Here is a 12244-nt window from a genome sequence, read left to right as displayed (position 1 = left end):
GGCATATAATATCGGGATGGACAATTAGTACAATTAAAGTAGACTAATGTGAGTGTATTTATTTGTAAGTTTGGTCCCAGTAAAACTTAAACTAAAAATCCAACATATCTTATCACACTCATGCGCGGAACTACGTTTGGAACTTATTTGTCTTTTCATGAGAATACATTGGCAGCATGTCACGGGCTCACTCCCAATAAACTCAAAAACACAAACCCTTATGTAATTACTAAGAGAATTTTTATTAACATAAAAAATAGTTTAAAACAAACAAAAAATAATGATGTTTTCTATTATATGCTCGTGTAAATTGAACTGTGTTTGACATGATCTCTCTTTGTTATGAAAGTACGTAAAATAAAACATAACTTAGTCATAGCTTCAAGGAAGGATTACGACCCTTTAAACCATTTATCCCAAAAGCATGAAATAAAGATTCAAGAAATAAGTAAGGATACGGGAAAAGTCATCAGTCTCATTGACTGTCTCTTGACGAGCTAATGCAACTTCTAAGAATCGAACAAGGTGCTCTCCTAATAGATCTTTTTCAATCCATACATAAGCTTAAACTAATGATGTTTAAGAGGGAACTCTTAGAAAATGTACGCCCAAACATGGGATAATCTTGTCAATATAGGGGTGTCTCATCTCGAACATAGGTCAGGTGTAAGAACATAAGGCCTCAAAAGAAGAAGAAAAATCAGCATATCAAACAAGACTGTGTTGGTTGTGTAGACACTCATTTTTTACTCCTCAATTTTATAGTCTATATTTTTAATAAATTTCGAGCCTATTTTTATACAAAATCCATATACGAGCTCATTGCACGAATTATTAAATGAGCAATTACTTTTGGAATCATTGATGTGTTCTATCGGTTTCGAAAATAGTTGATTTCAGTAATGTGAGAATAGTTTAAATTGAAATAATTTAGGTTATTATTATACTTAAGATCTTTTAAGAAAAATACTTAATAAGTTTTAAAAAAATGTTTTTCAATTAAACTTCAAGATTGATTTAAGATTTTAAAATAGATTTTAGGTTAAATAAATAAATTTTTAGTTTATAAATAAATTTTAACAAATTAATTTTATGACTCATGTTGAGTTTTTTTTCTTTTACATTAAATAATTTCATTTTTGAAGTCAATTGTAGGTGATCTTTGAAAAAGATTATGAAGTTGTTTTAAAAAAGTCTTTTGGAATGAATGGATATATAAGTTATAATTGATTTTGAAATAACTGATTTATGATTAACATATTTATTTAATTTTGTAGGTTTCCTTTTCTTTAAAATGGGGAAATCAAAATGTCCAAAACGATCAAGCCCAAACCTAACAACCATAGGTTAATGACTCTTATGAGTATAAAAGGAGGACAGGGCTACGAATAAAATAAACCAACACCCAAAAAGTTACCCTAACGATACACTGACAACCGACAAAAAAACATAGAAAGCACCCAAGCTTACACTATTTACGCCCCTAGACTGCCCAATTATTTTCCACATTCTAACTTAATAGCCTTCATCTTCGTCCTTAAATAAAAACACCAAACTAGTGTGGTTTGGTTTCAAATATTCTTGCCTAAGGATCTTGTACTTAGGATATTTCAGATCAAGAACTCCATCTCCAATGTAAGGATTTCTTGATCCCTTGTCTCGTCTATTTCAATTTCTATGCAAATAATAAAAAAAACCTTAAATCTATGTATGCATGCTTTTGTCTTTCTTTTCTTTCATTTTGTTTGATTCTTAATCTTGATCTTTTGATTTAGTTTCTGCATAACAACTTATAAATATGTAAAATAAAATAGAATAACTGAATCTAAGATTAAACTAGAACTAATTGACCGAAATAAAAATCCAAAATATCAAAATCGACCCTAAAATGGTCATGTTCTTCACACCTCGGTCGTTTTCTTTAAATTCGATTTTATTTAATGTTTTTCTTGCACTCATAGTATTTATTTTGTATATTAAACATTTAAGCCCAAAAATATTTTAGATTTCTATTAGTTTCGGATTACTTAGTTTTGTTATTTGGATTTTAGGATCGTCCGACCAAGAAAAATGTCCAATGTTACTCCTAATGCTTCTTCAACTTTCACTGATGCTTACGACCCTATTTGATCCTGTTTTCCTGCATTACTCACATCCGACCGATGAATCAAACAATCCATTGTTGACGCTCTCATTCGATCATGGAATCAAGGCCGCTTCCTTGCTGTTGCCGATACCACGACCAAGGAACTTAGCCACGACTCTTTTTTTCTTTCTAATTTTCAGTTTTTTTTCGGTTTTGCTTAGCTTTAGGTTTTATTTTCTTATTTTATTTTTGTATGTTGTAAGTTTGTGTTCTGCTTGATCCTAGGTTAGCTAAACTAAAACTAAAATACATCATAAAAATATAACAAAATCAAAATATAAACCCCAAAACAAAAATAAAAAGTAAAGCGTAAACCACGTTTTAAAATGCCAAAATTAAATTAGTAGAGATCTACGGGGTGTTGTGGGACATAGATGTCTTCGACCCTTAACCATACGTAATCATGTGTCGAACTCATATTAATCTTTAATTGTGGCGCCCAAACGCCTAAATTATTTTCCTAGTTTTGAAAAATAAGGTGACGACTGACGACTCTCTAGTCTTGAGATTATAAAATCGAAAAATAATTTAAATAGACCTATGGTTACTTCCCATTAAAATCTCTCATCTCTCCCAAGTTCGACGTGGATAGTAAGTTATGGAGTGCCTATAGAGTTGTTTTCAACATTAAAGTTTTGATCACGTAAAGATTTATCTAGATTCAAACTGGGCGACTTTGCTGAGAACATTCGACGCTTAGCTTGAAAATCATTTTTGACCAAATTTAAAATATAATTTACACTTTAATGTTCTTCCCAAAATACAATTTAATTTCTTTTATTAGGTATACGTCGTTGGACGAAGCCTATACATCTATTGTTTGTGTCTTAGGATTGTCAATGTGGATGACAATCTCAACCCACTTTTAAAACTTATTGTGTGAATTGTTCGATGAGTATAAATATAGGATAAACCCGAAAGTAACATTTTTTCCACTTAATGTATCCCCGCTATTGAAAATGAAGAATCATGAGTGGCGGCGATGGGGATGACCCAATTAAGAGCCCTCCTTATATCGTCGATCCATGGATTTTTCTTGTCGGTGGTATCATTATCTCTTAAAGCCATGCTATAGTTTAGAACGAAATTCTCTAAACAAATTCTATCAAACCGTTGACTCGTCGTTTTGAGTAACAAAGTCACGTGTGAAGCCTTTTAGTTTATTATGTGATTAATATATATATATATATATATAAATAAATATGGGCTTATTTGTACATTATGTCCATTTAAATAAATAAAAAAATATGAAATATAAATTATAAATTATAAAAAAAATATGAATGAAAGAGAGAGAAAAAAAAAGTCTTAACTTAACTAACTACTCATCTCACTATTATTAGTAACTATAATCAACATATTCAAAATGAGTATAATTTATAAAGTAAAATATTATATTTTTAAATGACATTTTATTGAAAATGAAATAATAATGATGTAAAACCAGAACAAGGTTGATAAAACAAATACAATCTTATTGAAAAAAAGTTTGTTTGCTTCCACAATACCCAAACATATTGAATTTTTTAATTGAAATTTACAAACTAAAGTTCCTATTATTAAACAAATTTAAATGAAAAAAAATCATTAAATGGAGTAATAATACAAAGTAATTGTATCAAACGATGTTGTCTTTAATTGTACATTGAGTAAATCATTTCCTTTTGTTGTGCTTCATATATGAGTTTCATAATTTGGACACCCTTTAACCACAATACCATTAGCAGTTGGACATGAAGCTAATGGACATCCATCAGGATGATTACCCCACCAATCAAGACTAACATGTTGCATATCCAAGCACAAGTAAAGCAAAACCGCCATGAATGCAAGACCAGCATCGAGTGCTCCCGACAACACATAGTTATGTCGACTCCACCAATTCCTATAATACCGATAAGCCACAAAGCCCGACAAGAATCCAATCAACAACCAACTAGTGTAGTTAACCGCAGTTGCTGGAGGCATATTGATTGTCGCACTCAAAAGCACTGGCATTGAGATAAACTTTATCCATCCCTGGCTTGGAAAACACTTGGAAGCAATCCAAACCAAAATTGGTGCCATAGCTCCTATGAGAAAGAACCAATTGATCGCTGAATAATAACCCAAATCACCGAAAATTCTTCTCGGCCCAATCAAGCCCCAAATGACCGATGCATCATAGAACACATGGTCCCCAGGGCAGGTCCATGGACTACCTGATGGTAATACTGCTCGATCACATATGTCTGGAATCGTGTCCATTAGCCACCATGCTGTTAACAGATGAGCCATAGCTGATACCATTGTGCCAACAAGCTGCAATAATGAATTACAAATTTTGTTTTCAATATCAGAATGTTGAAATGTTAATTATATTATGAGATTATAACAAGGTTGAGCAAAGAAGACAAAATTCATACCTCCTTGTGGAGTTCAGATCTTATTCACTTTTATAAAATCACAATAATTTGACTCATAACTTAATGATAAAGCATAATAACCCGGGTCTAAAGATGACAATTATAATCTTATATAATGTTTTTAATATATAATCCAAATATAGAATAAGAGATTAATTAATCTATTTGCCTACCTGTGCCATGAACATTGTTCTAGGAGGGATCTTCATGTAATGTCCAAGTTTGAAGTCTTGAAGGAATGTGATCCCCTGTTTCATGCTAATGTATCCATACACTTTAAAGCACATGTTTGCAACCGGATAACCAGGATAAATATACCCGATAATGTATTCGGTTATCACATTTAATCCTGGAGTCTGTCAAGAGGTAACAACTAATGGTTAATTTACACATACAAAAAAAATTGAAACTCGCAAAATAACTAAGAAACCTGATTGGTTGTCGCGGTTATAACTCCAATGGGAAGGGTAAAAGAGAAAGCTAGGCCACAAGCTAGCAAGACACCCCACCATGGGAGCTGCAATTGATCTTTGTAGTATTCGCATGCAAAAATGGTAGCCACAATGTTCAAAAGGAGTATAGAAATGAACCACCATTCCGGGACTTGTTTATACCTCTGCATAAGCTTTGTATGAACATCAACTTTCTTTTCATTAAGGGCAGACTTACTTTGTTGCCATAGATCACTTCCATGGAAGATGAAAACATGCACGATTGTGGCGGTCAAACAAGCAAAACTAAGAGCATAAGTGATGGCAAAAAATGTGCTTATATAAAGACGCCCCTCACGATTGTAAGCATCCAAATCAATATGAAAATTTTGATCAACTATGGCTGTTATGTTGTATTTTTGACCGGAGGAGGTGAATAGGCCATCTGAGAAAATGGGGAAAGTCTTGGCATTATAGATGTTAAGCCAATATGTGATTGGAGTGATGACATACATCACTAGGAAGAAGCCTGCACCAATGTTGGCTGTGGCAAACCATGGACTGGCAAATGGGCTTTTGATGTAGGATGAAATGCTGGACCAATCGAGGCCAATGGCACCTATGCCAAGTCCTTTCAGACCAGAGCCTAGTTGATGGGCGAGAATAGAGTCGGGAAAAACCCAACATAGCCATGAAATTGAGCTTAGCATTGGGAAGAGATAACCAGGAAAGATATAGTATGCAAAACTACAAATGAAGCTCATTATGAAGAATTGGTTCCTTGTTAATCCTTCTTTTGGTCTTTCCTCTTTATCATGTAATGCCCTGCCAAGTCAAATTAATTTATCAAGTTAGGTTCTTTCTTTTCTATATCAAAAATAAACACTGCAGTTCTCGTGTAATTAAGAAGTTTTACGCAGCTTTGAGTCATTTAATCTATATCAAAATTGAGTATTTACGTAAAATCGTTACTTTTTTTTATGTAAACTTAAAAATAGGGTTAAAAGTATTATTTCTACACAAATGTTTTCAACAGGGATGATATGAACTACTATTTAGGTCAACCTTATTTGATTCATATATAGCCATGAATAACAATATATAATAAAAGAGCATATTATTGCACTATTGTTGTTAATTTATTGGTTTTAGTAATCATTTAATATATTTCTAAAAAATATTTTAACTTTATTAACTTATATATAAAAGGACAAAAACATGTCTGCATAGAGCCAAACACATCACCAAAAAGGTCACCAACTTGCAACTTGCAACTTGCCAGAAAAATATCAAATTTTGAAAGCTATATCTAATCACTTTCACGTCAGATTTAAATATTTTAATATATCAGTAATAATTGAATTTAAGGAATTGTATTAAAATTGTTTGTTTAAATTGCTACATATTTTACTTAACTTTATAATTGTTCAAATATAGTTATTTTATCCCCATATTTTTTATCCTTATTTATTTGAAGTATTCAAACTGTGACATTTTAGCTTCTAGACACGGTTAGTATTCCTTGATCTCTAATAGGTTCATATTAATTATGTATATTAATAAAAATATAATAACTTAATAAATCAATCAAAGTTTAACAATAAATTAATATTTAAAATTATATAAAAAAAATATATATCAAATATCAAGCCTGATTTATTTGAAAACAAAATCAAACATCATTTATTTCATTTATTTTTGATTTATCACTCACTTAATTTATTAATCAAAATATTAAAATAATTTTATTTTAAATAATTATTATTTTTATTTTATTTATTTATTTATATATATATATTAATTATTATTTTTTTTTAGTAAAAAAACTTAAATATAAATATTTTTGATGATGATATATATATATCATCATCAAAAATATTTATATTTAAGTCTTTTTACTAAAAAAAAAATAATAATAATTATCATTTTCTTAAAATTATCCATTATCATTATATTTTTCTCTAATTATTAAAAAAAACAATATTCACAAACAAGCTCTATGTTTAGGATTAGTATTTTTGTCTTAAAGAACAAATAACAATATACAAGGAGATAACTATAGTTACTTGGGAATTTTACCAAAAATATAATTTATCACTTTTTAGGTAATATATATCTAAAAACCCAATTTTTATTTAAAAAAAAAAAAAATTATCCCAAAAAACCCTGATCAAACAAGCTCACACTTTGTAGCACATGGACAATTATGACAATGAGTTGTAATAAAATAAATTCCCATTTAAAATTAACAACTTTCTAATTTTTACTATAAAAAAGAAATTTATAATCAAAATTTTCAAAACCATTTATAAAAAGTTTCACTAATCATTTAAAAAAAATAAAAATTACATCATTTAAGGGTTTGTTCGGATTGGGTTTTTTTTTAAAACCTAGAGGGAGAAAATAACAATGATCGGTGATGATTTTGAGAAAATGATGATTATTTTTTGTAGGTATTGATATATAAATAAAATAAAAATAATAATTTAAAATAAAGGGTATTTTAATATTTTGATTAATGAAATGAGTGACGTAATTGTTTAGAAGTGATTGATTGAAAAATTGATTTTGTTTGAATTTTTCAAATAAACAAAGAGAATCAGGCCTAAATCAAACTAAATGTTATCCATCCATACATACCTGAACAAAGAAACCTGAACAAGATTCTGCGGCCACCACATAGCAGCCGGTTCAACAAGATACCGTCGGAATATTCCAGCCCATCCAAACCCCAAAATCTGTGTAGTTACAACCACAATCAGCGCCACCCCAAAGTTCAAATTCTTCTTATAAAACACTTTCACAGCCGTAACCACATGAATCGCATACACACTATCAGCCCCAGAGTTCGCTAAAATGGTAATCAACACATGTTCCTTCACATTAAATGGACCAGAGTTCAACGAAAACTCCCATTTACTCCCTTGAAAGAATACTCGACGAGTTAAGACCGCAGCCATGAGATGTCCGATTGGAACCACAGCAATTTGGGCAGAAATTGATGAGATTGAAAGTGGTTCACGACGGTACCAAAAGAATTGATTGAGGAAAGAGAGAATCATACAAGCTAATATTCCAAGTACCCACATTCGAAAAGTTACTGCTGGTAAAGTTGGATCGTCTGTGATTGGAACTGTTAATGATACTTGTTCTACTGATGAGTTTAACAATTCTAATTCATTGGAATCTGGTTTGTTGGAGCTGGAAGCATTGACTTGAACTTGTTTAGATTGATCAACTGTTATGGAAATTGAAGGTCAACCCATTAGATATATGGAATGAATTAGTGAAATTAGAATTATAAGTTTACAAATTGATGAATACATACTCAGGGGAGAAGTGATTTCTTCAGAAATCGTCATCTCTGAAACACACGATCTATCTTTAGTTTTGGAACACAAGAACACATCCAACTATCTCTCACTAGAAGAAATTGGTGAAGTAGAAGGGATGATTCATTTGTGGGGAAAGATCTGGTCCGGGGTGTTGGGCTCGTTTGATTTGGAATCAATTTAAATAATCTTACATTTATTTAATTAAATTATTAATTAAAATAGTAAATTATCTCTACAAATTTATGTTTATTCTATTATTGTTGTTAGTTACATAATTTCTATTTTTGCTTTCTTATTGTTTTGTTCATAAGATTTTTAATTTTGTTTAATAATAAATATTTATCAATTATGTAAACATATTAAAATATCATGAATTATTTTTAAAATTTATTTTTATATTATAGTAAGTTTTTTTTAAAAAATATTTTATGGTAAACAATTAACATGTATATTGACATTTTAAATTAATTATTTAAAATATATTCAATATATTCAAAATATTCAAAATAAAAGACTAATATATTAAACATAATTTTTTTTTATCTTTCATACTAATATTTTACAAATATTGATTATTTATATAAATATATATAAAAATAAATTCATAATATATATATTCAAATATCAAAATAAAAATAATTTATTTATTTAGTATTATATTTTAAATAGTTGGTAAATATTTATTATTTTAATTTATAATTTGATTGTGATTGTATTTTTTATATAAAATATTATAATACTATGTTATTATTGTTTAATAAAAAATTAATTAATTGTAATTTTTTTAATAATATGATATTATTTAAAATATATATTATTAAATAAAAATATTGAAATAAAAATAAATTAAAATTTTGAAAAAGAAATAGTAAAAAATATTTAAATTAAAGAAATAAAATAAAGATACATTTAATTAAGTAAAAAAAAATATTATTATTTGATTGAGGGTATTGGTTATGCACATAAATAAACAAATAGGTATTTTAAGCACTGCATTTAATGGAATATTTAAATATTATAGATATTTTACCCAATAAACTAAATATCCAAATTCTCACTAAAAAAAAGTCAATTCAATTAAATTGAAAGGACATCCATTTCAGCCTTTTTAGGTTTTTAATTAAAAGAAAAATACATTTACTTGTTATTGACCTGAGATTTTTATTTACTATATTATTAAGTTGTTAATTATTACACAATAATAAAAAAAAAAACAAAGGCCTAAGACAGATTCTGCACTCAGCAGCCTTCATTGTTCAATTCCTAGAAAAATACATAGAGAAAAATATCTAAATGTACATGACTGGGTTCCCGACCAACTACATTTTCTATATTCAAATGATATCCAAATGCAGCCAAAAAAAAAATTCAAACTCCACCAAACCAAGATGTTTTTCATTTGGAAGAAAATCAATCATATTTAATTATAATGAATTATTTAAATAATCAAATCATCCGTAAATGCTGGAAACAATTAAAAAATAAAATATTTTGTTTATTTATAAAAGAAATAATAAATTCAACGAAATATTAGCGAAAACAATACCACGAATCTTACGTGGCCTTACCACGTGGGTATGAGAGAGAAATAGAAAAAAAATAAAAAAATAAAAATAGGATTGAAAACGTTTCACTTCCCTCTCTTTCTTCTTTTCATTTTTCATTTACGGCGATCGATCTCTTTCTTCTCTAGCGATTTCGATCTCCGGCATCCATCCGCGACTTCTTCTCTTTTCTTCATCGTCGTCCGATCGAAAATGGTAAGTTTTAAGCTCTTATTCGTGTATCTTCACTTTAGAGTAGGTTCAGGTTCATACTACTCTTCTTTTCAGGATGATGTTGGTCCAAGTACATCGCCCGACAAGACTCCAAGATCTCCAAGGACTCCAAGGACTCCAAGGTAAATAAGAAATCTTATTTGTTTAACGTAGATGATTTTGATATCTGTTTATTATTTGATAGAGTTTAGCTTCATTTAGGATATAATTACAGAAAAGTATAGAGTTTAGGGTTTAACGTATAAACGTTTTTTATATCCATATATTGGCTGCATATTGTGTCATATATTGGCTGCATATTGTGTCCCGAAAGGTTTATTATCTGCATATTGTCCCGAAACCACCATTTCGGGACGAGAAACAATCATTTGAAAAGAAGAAATGATGGTTTCTCGTCTTGAAAGGGTAGTTTCAAGACCCAAAATGGGTGGTTTTGGGACCCGAAATGGTGGTTTCGGAACCCGAAATAGGTGATTTTAGAACCTGAAAGAGTGGTTTCAGGACATAATATGATACTTTCAGGACCCAAAATGGTGGTTTTAGGACCCGAAAGGATGATTTCTCGTCCCGAAAGACTCGTTTCAGGACAAGAAATGGTTCATTTATTTGATTATCTACTTCATGGTTCATTTATTTGCTTATCTGCTTCATTGTTTTTAAATGTTTATCTTCTTAATGGTTTTTGAATGTTTATCTACTTCATGATTTTTGTTTTTTAAAGCAAATAAACGTAAAAGGAATGCCGACAAAAAAATCTAAGCACCCCCCACAACTTATTTTTAACGAGGACCTTGTCTTTTGGCCTTTTCAATCTTTTTCAACTATAGTCTAATGAACAAAAAGAGGTTGTAAAGTCAATAGGTTTTGGCTCTCTTCTATCACTACCGCTTTCAAAATGCCCCGGCGCAATCTCTCATTATCTCGTCAAACAATTTGAACCTAGTAAATTTGCATTCATCCTAGAGAGTGGCGAGGAAGTAAAAATCGAAGAGAGGATATTCAAATTGTATTGGGTCTCCCTAGAGGAGGTGGACATTGTAGAATACGAGCATAACGAGATTGATGACAAGTTGAAGGCCTTTAGGACTCGATGGGGTAACCCTGTTAATGGAGCTCCTATATTGACCGATATGCCAATGAAAATCATGGAGAACAAAGCAGCTCACAACAATTTCAAGATAGACTTCGTATTATTTGTTGTCAGCTGCTTTCTCTAGTGTGATCACATGGGTCAACTAACCAGGTATATATCAAAACTTACATATATGTATGGTATATGCATTGTTAATAATATCTAAAATCTGTTTTTTCACTTACAAGTTTAGAATTCTGAAATCTATTTAAGATGTTCATAATATCAAAAAGTTTAATTGGTGCAAATTTATAATTGAAAGATTAGTTCAATCATGCGAAAAATGGAAGGCACATGAAAAACGATATTTCCAAGGATCACAGACGTTCCTTATTGTAAGTTATCACTAATTTATTTCCGTGGTTGCAAATGTAAATGGTTTTAACATATGTATGTTTTCAATTGTGCTACATGTATAGGGTTAGCAACCCTGAACTGGGATTGGGAGTTGTTGAGCATCGATTTCTTATATTGTCATGTTGGAATGATACGAAGTTGAAGCTTAAGCTGGATTCGGAGACAAAAAATGGAGGATTCGGACGTGGAAGCGATGTTGGATGCATTCCACTACCACCTCTTCAGAACGAGGAGACAACTAGGGATTAGGGGGAGAACGCGGAGGCTGATAGGGATGGGGGAAGAACGAGGAGGCAGATATGGCAGATAAGGATGGGGGAGAATGAGGATGCAGATATGGAGTGCCTGAGCCTCAGAAGGCACCGACTCAGAAGTAGGGGTGGCCAAAAAATCCGATCCGAAAGACCCGATCCATTGATTTGGCTGATCCGTTCCGAAAAAATCCGTATCCGATGGATCAAATTCATATATCGATCCGATCCGATATTTTTACCGGATTTCCGGATCAGATACGAATTGGGAAAAAAGAAATTCGGATACCCAAAGCCGGTCTGGTATTTTTAAAAATTATTAAATTAACAAACTCAAACAAAAATATTATTAAATAAATACAAACCCAACAAAAAAATCTCTCTCTTTCTTTCTTTCTTTTCCTTCTCA

The 12244-nt window shown here is 30.5% G+C and overlaps 1 protein-coding gene across 1 annotated transcript; it reads right to left on the bottom strand.

Moving 5' to 3' along the window:
• Positions 1-3623: 3623 nt before the first annotated feature.
• LOC124942486 (oligopeptide transporter 7-like) lies at positions 3624-8452 on the bottom strand. Its single transcript, XM_047483004.1, has 5 exons — positions 8311-8452; positions 7623-8220; positions 4982-5807; positions 4725-4907; positions 3624-4447 (listed from the first exon to the last, which is right to left on the bottom strand). Exons 1-5 carry the CDS (start codon positions 8342-8344, stop codon positions 3821-3823), a joined length of 2268 nt encoding a protein of 755 aa, XP_047338960.1. The 5' UTR covers positions 8345-8452; the 3' UTR covers positions 3624-3820.
• Positions 8453-12244: the final 3792 nt, after the last annotated feature.

Source organism: Impatiens glandulifera, chromosome 6 (assembly GCF_907164915.1).
Source record: "Impatiens glandulifera chromosome 6, dImpGla2.1, whole genome shotgun sequence".
NCBI lineage: Eukaryota > Viridiplantae > Streptophyta > Magnoliopsida > Ericales > Balsaminaceae > Impatiens > Impatiens glandulifera.
This window is presented reverse-complemented; position numbering and strand designations above follow the sequence as displayed.